The sequence below is a fragment of the Aristolochia californica genome, unplaced genomic scaffold (genome assembly GCF_029961685.1).
Source record: "Aristolochia californica isolate CCGP_79_NKW_82.1479 unplaced genomic scaffold, dmAriCali1.0.hap1 SCAF_15, whole genome shotgun sequence".
NCBI classification, from domain to species: domain Eukaryota; kingdom Viridiplantae; phylum Streptophyta; class Magnoliopsida; order Piperales; family Aristolochiaceae; genus Aristolochia; species Aristolochia californica.
In genome coordinates this window covers 21,095,915-21,116,296 of record NW_027181826.1, presented here as the reverse complement: position 1 = coordinate 21,116,296, position 20,382 = coordinate 21,095,915, and the positions used below count along the sequence as shown (strand labels likewise).

Here is a 20,382-nt window from a genome sequence, read left to right as displayed (position 1 = left end):
GAAATATCACTGAATAATAGAGTCCTTGCAAAACTTTAATTTTTTTTTCTTTCAACAACTAGATTTTTGTCAGTTGTCTCCAAGTAGGACCCCCACTACCACTAAGAGTCTTGTGGATTCTACTATGAAGTATGAAGTATTCATGGTGTCAGTAGATTGTTGCTAAAGAAGTTCAATTTCGTGCAACTTTTCAAATCCAACTACGATTTTGGGATTAAGAAGTAGACTTCATAAGGTTTAGTTAAAGTCATAATAACTTCAACAATAACTTCCAACCTATCATGACAGTTTCAACAAGGAAACCAGTAGCTTGTCATGGCTAAGGCAAAAAGTTCAACAACATACAACAGTTAAAGAAATTTACATATGGAGTCGAATCCCAAACTACTTTCTATGTATCAGATGCATTTCTTCTTTGTAAGTATCGTTTGTAGTTTTTTATTCTTACTAGAAAACTACCAGTTTTGAGAAGCCTGAGAGAGCCCATCAACTTCAATCGCGATTCTTTGTTTGAGTAGCAACCCAGTTCAACACCTATGTGCGAACGATAATGATTGAAATTTTTTTTGCTCTTTGATGTGCCCCTCGTTTTGAAAGTTTTTTATGATGCAAACATATTGGAGGATGAACATTAGTGATGGATACCTGATGAAAAACAGTGTTCTTGTTACACTTGAATTCATTGATAACAACACTCACACATAGTGGTAATGTTCTAATAAAGTAGGACAACAACAATATATTTGGAACATCACGATGCCATAGACGAGAGACTCTTCGGATGTAATCTCAACAACTGAAAAAAGAGTAGAAGATACTTCTCCAATAAAATTTAGTAGTTGTCGAGAATTCAAACAAAGCCTGCTTCTTTAATTACTCTAGTCATTATACTCAAATTCACATGTCTAAAACTTTATGGATCAAGCAAATACCTTTGTTGGGGAGTAGCTTGGATAGGTAACTTCAGGCCATGAACATAATAAAACCAATGGTAGAACCACTGAATTTTAAAATTCAGCCTTTGGCAAATTGATTCCCAAATGTGGGTATTTCAAGAAGTAAACTAAGCCCAAGTAGAGGAGTTCACCGGGAAGGAGGATATCTCGTCAGGTTTACATATTTGACTAATAGAAAGAAAATTTCTAGCGATTATTTTCGGGACACAAATCAAAGACTAAAAAAAACTAAAAATTAATATCTCACCAAAATTAGGCTCCATTGTCTTTGTGAGTTAACTGAGTTAACTTACAGAACATGCTCTGTTACTATGTTAATTTTTTAAAAAATAATAATAATTCATTGATTTGATCATAACTTAGTATATGAGTCTCTATTTATAATAGAAAATTTAAGTGAAATCAGATTAAAATTAAACTGTCTATGTCTGAGTTACACCCAAAATCTAATTCTTAGAGATAAGTCCCAGAATTATTAAATAAGTAAACATGAATAGAAGACTGTTGTTAATCGAGACATTTTTGTAAGTTTCTTCCCATGACACTCCTGTTAGACTCTACAATATTAATTATAGTTTTGTGAGATTTATTGCAATGAGAGTCATGTAAAAACCCATCAATACCTGCTACAAATGGGCTAAGGTGGATTTTAGAGCCTAGAATTGGGACAAAAAAACCCAGGATATCAAAAGTCATTCATCTAGAAGTGAAGGGTAACATCGTAAAAATGTGACATAGGGTTACATCTTGAATGCATCTGCTATAAAACCCTCGTCGATTATTTTTCTCCTCCCTAGAAGCCCAGGAGAAGTGAGATCAATTTCTTGGCGACCTTTTCGAAGGTTTGAATTCCATTTCGCTTATTTTCATTTTATTGTGTTCTATCTGCTTTGTACTGGTTTCCTGCTTCGAGGGTTTTGGTTACTGCTCAAATGACGTTTCATTTCTTTTAGATTTTGTTTGCGAATTGGGGCTCTACTATTTCGTCTGTTAGATCTAATTGAAGGTGTGCTTTATTTGCCTTGACTTTTTTGTGTCATGTTTGTCTGTGGTGATCGAGTGGAGTGTATATTGTTTGTTAGATCTATCGACTTTTTAAGTTAGTACGTAACTGTGGTAATGGTTTTTATAGATCCGATCGATAGATTCTTGTTGCATCCGTTGTATGATGATTTGGTTTGAGTTGATTCTTAAGATTAGGCTAATCAATCATGGTTAAGAGACCTGAGGCCTTTCCAGCTACAGTCGAATAAGTAAGGGGTAATAAATTTCTTTATGCTTGCTTAAACTCATTGAACGGCTGATGACACTGTCTTTTGTATATGTAGCTTAGTTGTACAGTTGGTTATAAAAGTTGATTGGAAAATATAACTCACATTATTGATGAAACGTACTATGACTGAAATAGAACATCCTATATCAGTGACTTTTAGCGACCAGAGAAAAGTTTTTTACTTAATTTGACCATGTACCCCTGTTGATGATGAACTTTGGAATGCTATTGTGTAATAGACGGCTTTTGTGAAGTTTGGCCGGCTCATGAATTCAATTTATCTATTCTCTATCTTATTTGGTGTCATGGTTATATTGATCATATCGTCTTCTGTAATAGTTGATCCTGACTTGTGCTGCCCTTGGCAGAGAGTGTTCTGAGTGTCACTTGCATGCTTACACTGGTGAAAATTTTCATTTTTATGTCAATTATTTAAGTTGAAATGATTTTAACTTGAACTAATGTATGCTACACTTTCTTTTTTAGTTTTTGTTTTCATTTGTTTAATGTGCTATACAATTTTGTCTGTAAAGAATTGTCTTGTTGAAGTATTTCTGGTGATGAGTATTTTCAGGTCCTTGTTGAAGCTTTTTTGATTCATAAATGAGTATCTTCTCATTTCTTTAGGATCAGAAGCAACTGTGTTTATCTGTATATTAATTTTATGTTGCAGTTTGTGGCTTTGTATCTCAAAAGACATCACTTCCAGGAGTGTTTCTTCTGATTTGCAAGTAATGATCTAGTTCAATAGTTAAAAACTGTAGTTATTTTGATGCAGGTCACCGCAGTCATTATCAAAATGGCAGATGGATCATACAGTCCATCTGTTTATGAGAAGATACACGCTCAGTCTCATCTTTTCTCAAGATTGTCTCCTAACCTGCATGCTAGAAATGTGGGCCTCCGCAACTTCTCTGGTGCTCAATACATGAATGGAGGCCTCCAAACCTCCGTGATTCATGAAGCTAATGGGCCACTTGGCATGCCTTTTGTCTCACCTTCATCTCCACTGTTTGTCCAAGCACCTTCTGAAAAAGGTGCTAAGGCTTTCCTTATTGATTTTCTTATGGGAGGTGTTTCTGCTGCTGTCTCAAAAACAGCAGCTGCACCAATTGAGCGGGTGAAGCTCTTGATCCAGAATCAGGATGAAATGATAAAAGCTGGCAGGCTCTCTGAACCCTACAAGGGCATTAGTGATTGCTTTGCAAGAACAATCAAGGATGAGGGTTTTGTATCTTTGTGGAGGGGAAATACTGCCAATGTTATCCGTTACTTCCCCACGCAGGTTAGTAATGGATGTAATGCAATTATATTTAGCTCCTTGCCGTAGAGATGTTGTTTCAGAAAAATATTATGCTACTTGTCCTCTTCTGTTCTTTCACACAAGTTTGATTTGGGTTTAACTTGTGCATGCTAGGCCCTTAACTTTGCCTTTAAGGATTATTTCAAGAGACTCTTCAATTTCAAGAAAGATAGAGATGGATATTGGAAATGGTTTGCTGGTAACTTGGCATCGGGAGGATGTGCTGGTGCTTCTTCCCTTCTTTTTGTCTATTCACTTGATTATGCTCGAACCCGTCTAGCCAATGATGCCAAGGCTTCCAAGAAGGGAGGTGAGAGGCAGTTCAACGGTCTTATAGATGTCTACAAGAAGACGCTTAAATCAGATGGCATTGCTGGTCTTTATCGTGGATTTAACATCTCCTGTGTGGGAATTATTGTCTACCGTGGACTCTACTTTGGAATGTATGATTCCCTTAAGCCTGTGGTTCTGGTTGGCGACATACAGGTCAGTTGAACGTGCCTTGGACAATAAACAATTGATATGTGCCTAAAACACTTGCTAACAAGTATTCTTTTTTTGTGGTGGCATCTGCAGGATAGTTTCTTCGCAAGTTTCTTACTGGGTTGGGGGATCACAATCGGTGCTGGGTTGGCTTCCTACCCAATTGATACTGTTCGAAGAAGGATGATGATGACTTCTGGTGAAGCTGTGAAGTACAAAAGCTCCTTGGATGCTTTCTCCCAGATTCTGAAGAATGAAGGTGCCAAGTCCCTTTTCAAGGGTGCCGGTGCAAACATTCTTCGTGCTGTTGCAGGTGCTGGTGTCTTGGCTGGTTACGATAAGTTGCAGCTGATCGTCCTCGGTAAGAAGTATGGCTCCGGTGGAGGTGGCTAAGATGATGATTAGGATGATGATGATGATGATAAATTAAAGGCAATTACTCTTTTAGTTTTGCGTCTTTTGCTTCTAATAATTGAGCTGTGTTTGTAGCTTTTTTTTTTGGAGTTTGTGACAAAGATGATACATGACGTTTTGTTGTGTTTGTTTTCCTAATTCTTGAAGGGGAGGCATAGTGGTAGGATTTGTTCGGTCAATAGTGGGTGTAGTGATGAATCTGAAACATAGTTTGAAGAGAAGGTTGCGTAGTATATCAAACCGAGTATAAAAGATTATATTACAAAATTCATATATGACTATTGAGTATTTGTGCAAACAGAGGTGTACTTATTTTTGCCTCTTGCCTTTGGGCAGACAGCAACTGCCTTGAGGAATATCTGGTGCGTTTATTTTAGTTAATTTAATTTTTAATATGTTATTTTAGGTTTTTCTTAACCATAGTGAATATTTAATTTTATTATCCATTTTATTTTTCACTCGAATACTCTTTCAATAGGATTGAACAATTATTTTCAATGAAACATTATATTATTTTACACACCTACAATTTATATTATTGAATCTATAAACCATTTTAATCATCTTCTACCTTTTTTTTTTTTTTTTTTTACTTTAAACATATTATATCCTTGTATTTATTTTTAAAAATACATGTTTAAAAAATATAAAGTGAGAGAAATAATGTTCCAAGTATCACTTCATCAAGAATAACTGTTTTACTTTTATTAGGTTTAAAATATAACAAAAATATACCAAATATTTAAATATTTCACATATTTATATTTATATTAGTAATTTTTAGATATCTTTTAAATAACCAAATATTTTTTCTATCCATATATTTTTACCTATAATGAAATTGATTAAAATATTTTAAATTAAAATAACTACATAAAAAGTATCAAAATCAGTATTTTTCTTTTTAAGTAATATTCTCTATTTTTTATTTATCCCAACAACTTTTTAAAATTTATTTATTTTATAAAATTTATATAAAGTATAATAATATTTTTTTATTTTATTAATTTTCTCTATTTTTTACCCCTGGTATTTGATGAACCTTTTAATTTTAATTTTATTTTTCTATTTGCTTTTAGGCTTTGGCTGTGTAAAGCCGAAAAGTGAACCACAGGTCTGACTCGTTTGAGCTTATTCTTTGACCCAAACCCGATTCTCTGCCTCCCCTGGAATTGGCCTGTCGAAAGCTCCTGTCTTACAATGAGACGCGTCTGATCGTGGAGTATGGGCATTGGACAACTCCAGTGAAGACATTAGTTTTCGCTTCCTCTACACGGACACGAGGGAAGAGGGAGATGATACTCGTCCGTGCCTCTAACCCTTGAAAGCATCTCGATTGGTTCTCTCCAAACTCTCGTCTCTGTAAGTCCCGCATAATTTTCCCTAGTACAATATCAATTGATTTTTCACTGGAATCAACTTTCACGAGTCATGGTTCTCGATTTTCAACAATGTCTTCCTTTGTTGTTGCACCTACCTGAGAGCTTCTCTTCCAAATCCACTGTCTCATTCCTTACACTCCAAGTCAAAACCTGCATTATACATTTGTAGGCACTCAATCGAGGCTTTTAATTTGGTTTTATCGTTCTTGTTTTATTTCAATTGTCAACAAAGGATGACAGCGATGGCCTACAGTTTCCCCTTAGATGATTTTATATATCTTTTTTTGCTATCGGATTTTTATGAGAAACAGTTTGTGGTGCGAGGCGCATTGGGTCGTCAAAATGTCTGATTTTTCCTCCATAGTAGCTGCCATTGAAGCCCAAGGCCGCTTCAGCTCTCTGGAGCCGATTGGGAGAGGGTCCTTTGGCGACGTCTTCAAAGGGTAAGTGGTTCTATTGGACACGTTTCTCCTTCTTTATAGTTTTATCAATCCGTGTTTCTAAGATCTACATTGTGAACGAATTTACTATCCTTTGTCCGGACATTTTCTGCTCCAAATTCAATACGAATCCAATTATAATCTTTCTGAAGAAAATAGCGAACACCACCAATGCCACCATGATTTATTGCCTTCTATTGAAAGAAACAACTTGCGCTGTTTGGTTTGTTATGAAGTTATGGACATTGTTTTATCTGTAAGAGTATATTGCAAAAGGAATTTGTTTCAGTATAAATTATGGATATTCGTATGAAGGAGATTGGTTGCCAGCTGATTTAACTAGATTATGAGGTATATACATTTTATTTATTGTGTTTTCCTGTGAGGAGGTGGTGTAGCTGACATGGTTCCAGTGAGCAGGCTGCTTCTTTGTTGTTCTGAAGAAAATTATAAACTTATCTGCTACTTCCTCTTTTCTTGACTTACGAGATTTTTTTTTGAGCTCGTAGATTCAAGAAATTCGCTCATTCCCTCTTGTAGGCATGAGTTCTGCCATTTACCTGACATGATTGTGGTGGATGTGTTTTTCCTACAGCATCTTCTTGTTGGAAGCAACTAATCTCTACAAATCTATTACTCTAGTAGGATATGTTTTTCCCTTGTGCATATGGCTTCTTTCTGGGTCTCTATATTTTCCCTCCTTCCTTAATAAAATTTTATTCTTATTTTATTAAAAAGACATTCTGTTTATTTATTTTTGGTAGCTTTGCTTAGAAGACTAATCCTGTCAAAGTTATTTTCTTTTTCTTTTGTTGCTTATATATGACTTGGTTAGCATCTTGATATTTTCACTTACTTTCCTTTTTCTAAATTTTGACATTTATTTATTTTTTCAGGTTTGATAAGGAGTTGAACAGAGAAGTTGCTATAAAAGTAATCGATCTAGAAGAAGCGTGAGTATCTCAAGCAACATCTTCTTTTTTTCTTACCTTCTAGGTTGATTGATCACCTCTTCTTTGTTTGTGGTTTACCAATTCTTGGTCAGAATATGAACAGAATGTGATCCTTCTTGTTTCTTCTTTTTTCTTTAAGATAGATTTGTTCGTTATATAGGGTCGGATGCAAAATGAGGGGATAATTTAAGCTAGATGTAGAAACAATTGTATGTTTTTTGTGTTCATTTGGTCATGTTGGACCACTATCTAATCCTGTTTAAGAGTCGGTTTGTATCTTGAGAGTAGGTTGTATTTGTAGGCAGCTTTCCAACTTCTATATTATTTACATGGTCTTTATGTAAGTTCTACTAACCATTTTTTTTTTGAAAGAAGATGTATAAGCTATATAAAAAGATGAAGATTACAATACCTTGCTAAACAGGGCCTCCCTCCACAACAAGGTGTTGGAGAGAGATGACTAATTTAGCCTGAGCATCAGCTAAATGATTAGCAGATCCAGGAATGTAATTCCATTTACAATTTAAAACAAAAGTTAAAATACATATATCATAGAACATATTCCAATGCCACCAAGGAGGACGTTCAATCTTTGCGCACCAGTTTATGACAATTTTTGAATCACCTTCAATACAGAGGGCCCCAGAAAGGCGACTATTGAAGATCTGAAGTCCATTAAATAATCTGGATAATTCAGCAATAGTTGAGTCCGAAATTCCGATTGGCCCAGCATAGAAAAAAAAAAAGAACACCATTTTCATCATGAACAACACCACCAAAACCTGTTGGACCCGGACATCCAAACACGCTTCCATCGAAGTTCAATTTATAGTGGCCTATAGGGGGAGGAGACCAAATCGCCATGCTCGGGGGGTGAGCTGGATAAGACTTGCCAACAATTATTCACCAGTTCTCACGAAAGTTTGATCCTCGAAGATTTCTGAATTCCTTACGCAGTAAGATCCACGCAGTAACTTGTCCTTAACCAATTTTTCTCCAGGAATTGATTTTAGATTGAATTTTCGACTATTCCTTTCTTTCTATAATGCCCAAATGAGATGCTCCACACAACATGATATTAATAATTTTTCGAGTTTTGGGAGGTTAGTATTTGTGATTGAGAGGATGGTAGAAGAGAGATTTTGAGAGGAACAGTACTAGAGACCAATTTTGTTAAGGAGATTGGTCCACACAAAATGAGCATACTCGCAATGTAGAAGGATATGGGTGGTTGTTTCTGGAGAAGTTTGGCAAAAGGGGCAAAGAGGGTCTAGGACATGGGCACCGCTTCGGATTAGAGAATTTGATGTAAAGATTTTGTTCCAACATGCGGTCCGAATAAAAAATTTAACATGTGGGGGAGCATGCAAAGTCCATGTGATGGCAGCAGGATGTTTGATTTGTGGAGGGTTGGGATAGCTCAGGAAGCAGTAAGCAATGGAAGTTGAGAAATTACCTTTCGTGCTCGGCATCAAAATAAGAGTATCTGGCGAGTTTTTTAGACTTTCTGAAGAGAGAATGGTAATGAGGTCAGAAGCTACCAAGGCCTCAGAATTAGAAAGTGATCTTCAGAGATTTATGTTCCATCCTCCTGAATCAGTTTGCTGGTCCGAAATAGATGCTCTGATATTTCTTGCCTGGTTTGAAATCAAGTTGTGGCTGGTGTTGATGTTGTGTGTGCCGGTCCACCAATCGGTCCAAAATCTTGTCACAAAACCCGTGCCAAAGTAACATTTTACAGCAAACTTGAAAGTAGGTAATAATATTACAATTTTTTTCCACATAGGAGACAACCTATTACATCGCCCACCCTTAGTCCACCAACCCAATAGTTTATTTGCTTTTGCAACAACCAATTTCCTCCAAATTAATTCAAGAAATAAGTTAAACTTCCAAATCCATTTAAGTAACAATGTTGAATTTGTAATGACAGTATCATGGATCCCGAGCCCACCAAGGGTTTTTGATTTACATACCTCAACCCATTTCACCAGAGAGTATTTCCTTTCGCCGTTTGATCCTCCCCACAGGAATCTTCTTTTGAGCAGTTCAATTCTTTGGCAAACAGAGGCAGGGCATCGCCGTTCAACTATCCATTCAAAACAAATAAATAAAGCACAGTAGCATATACTAGCATTACTGCCTTCTATGTTTTCGACACTGTATGTTTTTACAAATAATTGTCCTCTTTTAAAATATGCCTTCCATCACCTAGATTTAAGAGGTCTTGCTCTAATAAAGGATATAAAAAATCAGAAGATAGGCCGAAGGATGACCAATGAAAATCTTGTACTGGCTGATACAAAGACCGCAAGTATCTGCCTTCTTAAAATCTGGTATATATTGTGCAATATGCTTTAGGTAAACCATCTACAGCTGTGCCTAAAAGCTCATGGATCATGCAGTTGCTGAGAGACTTGCAGAAGTTGCCAGCCAGTTGACCTCTAGTAGGAGAATATGTAGTAATTTCTCTAGACTAAAGTTTCCCTCTGGCAAAACGCAATCCACTTCTATATGCTTTGTCTTTGTAATATGAACTGTTGCCTGATTATTAGAATAGAGAGGTATGGGCTTATTCAACTTAATTTCAACATTGGCCAACCAGTTCCTGACCCTCAAAAGTCTACAAATGGCATATAATGAAGTGCAAATAATTTTGGTTATGACTGATATGTTGTGGAACTTCTTGAACATGTGCAGTATGGCTTTTTATTGGAAACTCCTATCACCCTTATAGTCTTCAATGAAGAGATTTCCTGGGCTGGCATGCTTGTGAATGGCTAGTGCAAGGACAACCAATGGGTCTGTTTTCCAGACACTGGTGCTTCCGGTAAAAATGCTTTGACTTTGTGGACCAAGTCTAAAACCAGGCTTGGTTGATCTATGAAATATATACATTCCTGAAGAAGCTTGTGAGGTTGTTGTTCGCAATGTCATCATCATGGGTACTAAACTTGCTTATGCTGTCTGTTTAATTTCAACAACATGCAATTACATACTGAACTGGGAATTATCATCCACAGATTTACTGCCTGTTGATGATAACACAGAAGTGTTGTTGACATCACCATATGCATTCCACAGAAGGGAGAGAATATGCTTAACATTAAAGAGCTCCTTTTGGAAGTCTGGCAGTTCTGTTAAGACATGACTAATGTAGAGGAACGCGCAATTTATTTTACTATGACAATTAAGAAATGGTTTTAATTGGATATGTATCAATACTGTTTCTTGTACCTTAAGCATTTGATGTTCTCGCCAGGAATGAATGGCAAAGCATGAGAAGACTCACTGTAGAGTCATTGCCATTATTGATGGAGGATAAAAATTTTTGAAGTCTCAGGACTAAATATTTGCTGAACAGACTCAAGTTCTTCTGAGAAATTGTGGTCACGTGATAAATATAGGAGCCTAGGAGTCACAGTGAATTTACTGTTGACAGCGATTGTTGTGTTGCTTGATTGAGTGGAATAAGAAATTGTCACAGGAAAGAAGTATGTAATAAGAAGTGTGAGTAGATAGGGAGTAAGGACTGGTCACTGGTAGAAATACACGGTGGATAGGAGGAAGATTTTGATTGCTTGGCAATTAGGGCTAAGAGCTTGTCCAGATGTTGGAAGACCTGAAAATATGGAAATTCTGATTTGATTAGAGATCCTGTTAGGTGACCAATAACCAAGTATGGTCACTGTTAGGCTTAGTGTTTGGTCTCTGGATCATCTTGTTGGCACCGGAACATAAATTAGATTTTTCATTGAAGCTTCTCTCTGTCTATTGCAACACTTGGTACACTAGCTAATATCACATAATTATGTTCAGACGGTCATTCACTTTCTTCTTGCAATGACCGAGGAAGTTGACAGATCATGCAGGGAGCATGTCTCTTTACTGTTATCATACTAATTGCACTGTTTCTCTGTTTCATTTTTCATTTACATTTAACTGCTATGCCCGTAAACATTTGAATTTTGGTCCATTCTCAACCTACCTTTGCACCCACTGTAAAGATTATCTTCCTGGTGTTTTTTCCAGATAGATGCTCTCTTCGTTTGTATTTTTCTTTTCTTTGGAGGAACTTTAATTAGAATAGTTTCTTTGCTCTCAGATCAATTGACAAACTCATTCTTCTGCCCAGTCTCCTTAGGCCTTAGCAATCTATTGGTTCATCCTTCCATCTAATGTTACACAATGTCAACATTTTTCTTTCCACATCGTTTCCTTCAGTCACTCCCTTTTTTCTTTTGCAAATAGATCATTGAATAATCTGGTGAGAGTCCTATGTCAGGGTTTTACATTAGGAAAATAAATACTCAATCCCTCCAATACGAACAAACAACACTAACTGCATCTTTATTGTTTCTAACCACCACAAAGTGTCCAGCCATATCATTACTGCATAAATGCTTTTGTAAATTTTTAGTTGTTTTGTGGTATGTTGATGTAAGAAAATCAAATCTAAATTACCAATACCTTTTTTCTTAGGATACTTTAGAATATCAAGGATTTGGGTCTGGAGTGTATATGGTCAAGAAAATATTTCGATGAAGTTGGCATTCCTTAGTACATCCCTAATTGTTGATGGACATGTTAATGCATCCTTATGAGCCTTCTTCACTTAGTATTTTGAACTTGTCTTTTACATCTACATCAAAAGTGATTTCTGACACATGGTTTGCTTTTGTTGTTACAGTGAAGATGAAATTGAGGATATTCAGAAGGTATTTGAGTAGTTTAACCTGCAAACCCTGTCATCCTGTACTTGTGGATGGTTATCTTACATTCTTTTCTTGCTCTCAGGAAATTTCTGTTCTGTCCCAATGCCGATCTCCATATATTACGGAGTATTATGGTTCCTATCTTCACCAGACCAAGCTGTCAATAGTAATGGAATACATGGCTGGTGGTTCTGTGGCTGATCTGGTAGGTTTCTGCATCATTTCAATCGCTTCATGTAGCCTTCAGAAGAGTTTTCTGTGTTACCAATAGGAGAAGAAATATGCAGAAATTTTTATCATTGTATAGGTCTCGTGATAAACAACAGTAAGGGAGTTCAATTTTAAAAGGTCTAGCAAGGTCTAAAATCAGAATAAAAACAAGTGGTTACCAGAATAAGTTTAGGCATGAATAAAGTTTGTTCCATGCTAGATTCATGAGAGAAATAACTTCGATCATAATAACTAAATTACATAGCTGCTAGCACATATAATGAGATAATAGAGAAGAAGAAAATGTTTGTATGAGCCACCGCATATTTCAGAATCACTTCAGCAGTCCGCATATTGTGGAAGGGGACTTGAAGGTCATCATTGAATGGTGCTCCACTGCCTCCTTCCGTCCGTGGCGTCATTGGCAGCATTTTCTTGATATTATGGATATTGCCTCCTCTATTTCCTGTTCTTGGTCTCATGTACTTAGATCAGCCAATACGGCTGCTGAATCTAATGCTAAATTGGGTCCCTCCCTTCAATCTCTTGTTGTAAGGGGAGACCTCCCTTGATGTATTTTCTTTCTCTTTTGAAATAATATCATCACCGTTTCAAAAAAAAAGAAAATGCTTGTATGAGGTATTTTTCATACATATGATTGACTGGAGGGTTCTTTTGACTTGATAAGTGCTTACTGATCATAGGGAAGAGGATAGGAAATTACAATTCCCATGTCTGTCCTGCTTTACTTTAAACCACCTAACCAATAGAATTTAGGTCTAAAGAAGAAAGAGCAAGAAAAAGTAGTTAAAGAGAAAAAAAATGTTTAAGTTAGGGAAGTAGGTTTAAAAGTGAAAATATAAACCTTTCCTTGTAATTTTGCTCTTTTGAGCCTTTTAATATAACTCAGCACTATTTTAAAAAAAAAAAGAGAAATATAATCCCTACAATTTTGAGGTTGTGCTACAGTACTTAGATACAGTGTCAGAATACAATAATTCCTTCTGCTTAAGTGCTGTGTCAAGCTAAGGTAATACTGCAGTTACTTTGGAAACTATTAGAGAAAAAATTGGAGCAAGAAGATTGAGTAAGATCAAAACAAGACAAGGAACATTAAGAGAGAAGAGAAGGCATTGCAACTTGATTTGAAAAATGCTTCCTGTGAGCTTCAAAAGCAATGCCAAAGCAAGTTTCTATACTTCTCATTAATCAATTGATTTGGTACAAATAGTCTTATGGTTTTTATAGCAACTAACTCTGAAATGCGACAGCAGATTAAAACATTAAAATAACTAGTATTAACAGCCTAGTTATTATGAAAAGAAGCCTAAGTGACCCTAAAGTAGCCCCAAGATAGGATCTCACTAAAAATGGTGGGAAAAAAAAGATAAAATGAAAACAAAAATTACAACTAAAATGAATAAATGAAGCTCTCTTCTATCTTAAATCTGCTATACGTAAACTTTAGTTTTCTCAACCATGGCAGTTTATTTTTATTTTTGAAGAAAATTATGATCTTTATTCTTCATGGACTATCTGATGGAACTGTGGTGTTAGATCAGCTGATAGTGTTTCTGATCAGCTAGCTGAGGATGGGGATCCCCAGCAGCATCTTGCTTTTGGGGCTTCCTGCCCCTTCTAGAATTGGGTGGCGGTGCTTCCTCCCCTCTGTTCCATCTTTTTCTGAAAAGGATGGAAACTTTATTAAGAGAAAAAGAAGCAGGGAGCTGAAATTATATGGAGTTTACATAAAGGAATTTACAACTTGGTGTTGCAATTATTTCTATCCTTTGCAAGCTGGTCTGCAGCACCATTGGCTGAACATCACATTGCCCACTCTATCGTGAGTGATCAAATTGTGTAAAATATGCAAATTAACTCTTGATAGTATCTCCATGGGTAGTCGAGAGTCCTACTAGCCCAAGAAATTACCTCTTTTGAATCTTCCTCTGCAATTACCAGATAACTGCAGTGCTGCAAGTAGATGAAGCCCATGAAGGATTCATGTACTTCTGCTGTGGTAGCGTCCGAGTCACCAATAGGCTAGAGTAGGATAAAAGTGTTTTGACCTCATGGTCTCTAATTAATTTAAAAAACGTGCAGTCCTTCAAAATTAATCTTCAAAATTAGGCAGTGACCAGTTCATAACAATCTCTGGTTTGTGAAATTTCACTGCTAGCAATAGTTCTCCAGTTCTCCTTTATTACTGCTCTTGGGAACTCATCAAAATTTAAGGATTAAGTGCACCGTTTTCCCAATAACTTCCCCATGGCTGGTGGATTTTGATGAGAAAGTGCAACCGTTGCCTTTTGTCCATAAGCTTCAAGGGATAGCAGCCATGGTAAATCTCCAAAGGAGCAGTCCTATTTTGGAAAGGGCAGGCTAATTGTGCTGGACATGGGTTCATAGAAAGTGACAGGCATACTGACTAATACTAAATCTTCTGAGAAGAGAGTTAACGACATACATTGCAGGAGGGTTTGTTCATTTGTTTTATCTTCTTAATGGCAGAATTTACATTTAGTATCCATAGCGATGAAACCCTTTCTACCCAGCTAATCACAAGCAACTCATTAACTCTAGAGTATATCATTATTGCAACAAAAATATCTATTGAATTTACATTAACTCAAATTTATGCTCTTCATTGAGACAAGTAGCTTGGTTTCTCTGTTCCTTCCTTAAAGAAACTAGAAATTTGTGATTCTCACCATCTAGTTTGTCTGAAATCTTTTCAAAGAAGTCATATTCTGAATACCACAACCTTTTTTTTTTTTTTTTTGAATGAAGTTGTATAAGTTATTAAAAAAGATGAAGAAGATTACAATACTTTGCTAACCAAGGCCCTATCTCCACAATTAGTTGTTAGAGTGAGACGCCTAATTTAGCCTGTACATCAGCTAAATGATTAGCTGATCTAGGAATATAATTCCATCTACAATTTAAAGCAGAAGTTTAATTACATATATCATAGAATATGTTCCAATGCTGCCAGGGAGGACGTTCTATCTTTGCGCACCAATTGATGACGATTTTTGAATCTCCTTCAATGCAAAGGGGCCCAGAAAGATGACTTTTGAAGATCCGTAGTCCATTTAGTAATCTGGTATTCAGCAGTAATTGAATCAGAAATTCCAATAGGCCCAACAAAAGAAAAAAGAAGAACACCATTTTCGTCATTAACAACACCACCAAAGTCCGCTGGGCCTGGGCATCCAAGAGCACTTCTATCAAAATTCAGTTTATAATGGCCTATTGGTGGAGGAGACCAAATTGCCATAATCGGGGGACGAGGTGGATAAGACATGCCAGCAATTGTTCGCCAGTTCTCATGAAAGTTAGATCTTTGTAGATTTTTGAATTCCTTACACAGAAGGATCCACGCAGAGACTTGACCAATAATTTTTTCAACCAATATATCTTCAGGAATAGATTTTAGATTAAATTTGCGATTATTCCTTTATTTCCATAATGCCCAAACAAGATGCCCAACACATCAAGATATTAATAGTTTTCTGAGCTTTGGGAGGCTGGTATTTGTAACTGAGAGGATGGTAGATGAGAGATTTTGAGAGAGACAATACTGGAGATGGATTTTGTTAAGGAGGCTGGTTCACACAGAATGGGCATAATTGCAATGTAAAAGGATATGGGTAGTTGTTTCTGAAGAAGTTTGGCAGAAGGGGCAAAGGGGGTCTGGGACATGGGTACCTCTCCGGATTAGGGAATCTGAAGTAAGAATTTTGTTCCTACATGCAGACCAGATAAAAAAATTGGCATGTGAGGGAGCATGCAAGGTCCATGCAATGGCATCAGGATGTTTGGTTTGTGGAAGGTTGGGACAACTCAGGAAGTTGTAAGCAGAAGAAGTTGAGAAATTACCTTTTGTGCACGGTGTCCAAATAAGAGTATCAGGCACATTTTTTAGAGTTACCGAAGAGAGAATGGTGATGAGGTCGGATGCTGCCAAGGCCTCGGAGTCTGAAAGTGATCTTCGAAGATTTAAGTCCCATCCTCCAAAATCAGTTCGCTGGTCTGTGATAGATGTTTCAATATTTCTTGCCAAGCTAGAGATCAAATTGTGGCTGATGTTGATGTTGTGAGTGCCAGTCCACCAATCGGTCCAAAAACGTGGTACAAAACCCGTGCTAGAGTAACATTTTACTGCAATTTTGAAAGCAGGTAACAATATTACAATTTTTTTCCACACATGGGACAACTTATAACATTGCCCCCATACCAACCCAATAATTTATTTGCTTTAGCAGCAACCAATTTCCTCCAAATCAATTCTGGATATAAGTTAAACTTCCAAATCCATTTAAGTAACAGTCCAGAATTTGTGGTAGCTGTATCACAGATCCAGAGTCCACCAAGAGTTTTTAATTTACATACCTCTGCCTATTTCACAAGACAATATTTTCTTTGGCCGTTTGGTCCTCCCCATAGGAATCTCCTTTTGAGCAGTTCAATTCTTTGGCAGACAGAAGCAGGACATTGATATAGGGAGAGGAAATAAGAAGGAATACCGTGCAAACAAGACTTAATAAGAACCAATTTACCAACCTTAGATAAAAATCTTCCTCTCCAAGCCACCAGGCGGCCTCCAAACGCTCAATAACAGGAGGCCAAGAGCTTTTGGAAGGCGTAGGTGACAAAGGCAGACCTAGATATGTACAAGGAGGCATTGCAATTTTACATCCCAAGTAATGCGCCATGGAATTTAACACATCAGGATCAATATTAAAGCCAGTAATTGAAGATTCGGTCCAACTTACTTTTTGACCAGAGGAGAGTTCAAATAAATTTAACAGGGCTTTAATATGAGAAATTTACTCTAAAGTACCTTCACCAAAAAGAATGGTGTCATCAGCATATTGAAGCAGAAAAATATTTTTACTAGGATCATTTGAGATGAAGCTTAACCACCTGGAATTTTTTGCCAGACAGACCATAGAAGCTAGGTGCTCTGCAATGAGAGTGAAGAGGAACGGAGACAAGGGTCCCCTTGCCGAATGCCTCATATGGCGTTAAAATACCCGTAGGGTTTTCCATTCACTAGAACAGAGTACGACACATTGGAGATGCAACTCCTCATCCAAAATTTCTAGCGTGTCCCAAAACCCATTTTATCAAAAAGCTGATCAATTAGTTTCTAGTTCACATGATCAAAAGCTTTTTCAAAATCGAGTTTCAGGACAAATCTGGGCATTTTGGATTTTTTGGAGTCCAAAAGTTCATGTGCAGCCATGGCAGAATCAAGGATATTTTGCCCACGGATAAAAGCACACTAACTAGAGCTGATTATTTTGGGAAGGAGGGATCTGAGTCGACTGGCAAGAATTCAACCAATGATTTTGTAAAAACTCGTGGTGAGGCTAATAGGCCGGAAGTCTTGAGGCAAGGCAGAGTTTGTTTTTTTTTTTGGAATAAGCACAATGAAAGAAGCACCCATAGCTTTGTGGGTGATGCCAACTTGATGAAAATTTTGAATAAATGCAAAAACATCATTTTTGACCACCTCCCAAAATTTGTGATAGAACTCACTGTTGAAGCCATCAGGAACAGGAGTTTTATCATTTGGCAGGCCAAGAGAAGCAAGTTCGATTTCCTAAGTACTGAATGGTCGTTCTAGGAAATCCACATCCAAAGAGGAAATATGCTTATAATCAAGCTTGTAGAGCGTAGGACGATTGAAGCGTTCCTTAGAATAAAGATTTGTGAAGAACTTCACCAAAATGTTAGCCATAGAAGGGCTATCCGTGATCACCTGAATTGGTTGTGGTGTTGAGGTCTTTCCTCCCCCCACTTTTGTTAATGTTCATTTTTTTGAGAAAGCTTTATAAAAGAATTGGATGAGAAGCTTAACCATGAGTTGTCAGTCATTATTATGCCAAAGCAGGTTTGTGCTTCTGTGATATGAATTCAGTATCAAAAACCAATCTGTGCAATTTTTAGATTCATACTGCAACAATAAAGTTGGCTAGTTCTGGTTTTGAAGCTAGGATATATTATTTATCAGAAAGTTTGACTGGATTCTTTCATTTACTGCTAAAAATGTTAGTCTACATGTCTCAATAGAAAAAAAATTGTTAGTCCACATTTATTCTTGTAGTTTCTTTTAAGGGCTGAAAATCCTACCACTTGAAAATGACTTGAGACTGCTAAGTTATTGTATTCTTTTGTAGCTTCAAACAGGTCCTCCTCTTGATGAGACATCTATTGCTTGCATTTTACGGGACTTGCTACATGCAATTGAGTATTTGCATAATGAGGGGAAAATCCATAGGGACATTAAAGGTAAAAGCCCTCTTTATTTATTTTTAAAAATTTTTAGTAGTTTTTAAATGGTAATATGTAAAAGCCTATTCAGTTGGTGTTTGAGCCATGACACATGGCTTGCTTGGTTATTGGGGACATTTAGATGGTTCTAGCTGCTTCATCTGATGTTAGTTTAGAGGAGGTTCTTCCTTGGTTCCACACTCCAAATGGATGGTCAGAATTGAATTCTGATAATTGTTCGGTCCATGGTGTCATTGGAGCTAGTGGTCGGAGAATCATTGTGGTTTTGCACTTATTTGTACATGAATTTGATGGAGGCTGAGTTTTGGCCCTACTTTGAGGTATTAAGCTCTGTATAAAATCTCGGTCCAGTCAGTGAAATGGTGGAAAGTGACTCAGTTGTGACTATCGGCCAGGCAGATGGTCACGTGTTTTCGCTTTGGACCTTTCAGAGGTTTTCTTTGTGGGCTTTTTGGTAAATCTTGTTTGCTCTCCTGGAGGGGATGTTATTATCTGAATGAAGCTACTGATTTGGCTGATTTTTTTACTAGAGAGGGGGTTTCCTGGAAAGTTCTTTCCCTCTCTCTTCATTGTGTTGCTTTTTGTTTCCTTTGATTTTATTTTATTGATTGTATGTGCCCATTCTTTATATATTTGCCTTTGATAAAAACTGCATTTCATTGTTTTTTGGAAAAAAGAGTGCTTGATTTTGATATCTTTTTTTGCCCCTCGACTAAGAAAATGCCTAATGGTTCTAAGATAGAATAACATGCTGTTTTTGTTTTATTTGCAGCCGCAAACATCTTGCTCACAGAAAATGGGGATGTGAAGGTATACATTATCATCTCATGCCTATTGTTTAATTTTTTTATACTAGCACGAATGATTTTGAACTGTGTGGAAAAACGAAACTTAAAGCAGTTGAGAGACTGATTATAAGATGTTTTCTTATTTGTGTTGAGAAATGCTAATGTTCATGAATTTGTCACGTAGGTTGCAGATTTTGGTGTTTCTGCACAATTGACCAGAACAATATCTAGGAGAAAGGTCATGTTCTTACCCTTTCTTAAAGACTACTTTTGTTTATTTGGCGTAACTGTTCTAACAAAATCATAAAACCTTATTAGTGCGATCGCAGGGGAATTCCTTTTGAAGTGTGACTCTATCTTTGACCCAGTTAGATCTTTCTTCACTAAAGAAGGGCATTTGACAGGGCCATACTATTCTGCTTTCTTAACTCTTTAACTTTTTCTTTTGGTTTTTCAAAAATAACCTTTGAAACAGTTTTAATTACTAGGACCTCTCATTTTGATTACTCTTCCTTTTCCTTCTCCTCTTATTAACATCACTTCAGATCTAGAAAAGAAAAAGCATCCCTTATTCAACATAAAGGATGTCAATTTATGATTCTAGTGAAGAGTTAAAAAGTAAGAATAAGAGGATGGAATAGAAAATAGATGTTAAATTTATGAGAACGAGAAGTGAGGAAGAGAGGAATGGAAGAGAAAAGTGGATAAGAGCGCGCACTTTTTTTTGGTCCTCTCCCTCTTTCTATTTATAAAGACAATTACGCTTGGAATCATACTTAAACTAGACTACTCTCGTCTACACCCATATATACTAACTAAAAACAACTTATAGAAAGACCTAAAGATAACTAATAACTTGGGGAGAGTCTTGTGGACATCCTCTTTATCTTGAATATAGAAACTCCAGGAGTGGCTTAATCAAATCAACCTTCTTTACTTCATGAATGTGCCTTCCACTTTCTTTCTTTGAGTTACTTCCACTTGTAAGACTTTATCTTCCATGATACTCTACTCCGACTTTTCAAAACTGCTTCTTTAACACTCCCCCTCAAGTTGGAGTTTGTAACTACAACTTGCAAGAAAAAACAATTCCTCACTAGTTCTTTATCCTCCATTCTCCCCCTTGATTTTCTTGAAAAAACTTGACTCTGATTAGCTACTT

General features: G+C 36.6%; 2 protein-coding genes across 4 annotated transcripts in view; both read left to right on the top strand.

Annotated features, from left to right (window-relative positions):
- Positions 1-1,731: 1,731 nt before the first annotated feature.
- LOC137951479 (ADP,ATP carrier protein 1, mitochondrial-like) lies at positions 1,732-4,727 on the top strand. The gene is made up of 4 exons (XM_068798155.1): positions 1,732-1,798; positions 3,008-3,514; positions 3,647-4,018; positions 4,109-4,727. The coding sequence occupies exons 2-4, from the start codon at positions 3,029-3,031 to the stop codon at positions 4,406-4,408; spliced, it is 1,158 nt and encodes a 385-aa protein (XP_068654256.1). The 5' UTR covers positions 1,732-1,798; positions 3,008-3,028; the 3' UTR covers positions 4,409-4,727.
- Positions 4,728-5,688: 961 nt separating this feature from the next.
- Positions 5,689-20,382, top strand: part of LOC137951545 (serine/threonine-protein kinase sid1-like) — a 30,056-nt gene continuing 15,362 nt past the window's right edge. For 2 of the 3 annotated variants that reach the window (XM_068798274.1, XM_068798273.1), the window contains exons 1-8: positions 5,828-5,976; positions 6,123-6,254; positions 7,148-7,204; positions 11,895-11,922; positions 12,002-12,124; positions 18,318-18,429; positions 19,205-19,242; positions 19,405-19,458. In XM_068798274.1, coding sequence (XP_068654375.1) covers positions 5,861-5,976; positions 6,123-6,254; positions 7,148-7,204; positions 11,895-11,922; positions 12,002-12,124; positions 18,318-18,429; positions 19,205-19,242; positions 19,405-19,458 — 660 coding nt within the window. In that variant the 5' untranslated portion in view covers positions 5,828-5,860. Of the gene's footprint in view, positions 5,792-5,827; positions 5,977-6,122; positions 6,255-7,147; positions 7,205-11,894; positions 11,923-12,001; positions 12,125-18,317; positions 18,430-19,204; positions 19,243-19,404; positions 19,459-20,382 lie in introns of those variants that run through there. The other variant, XM_068798275.1, reaches the window with a different exon arrangement.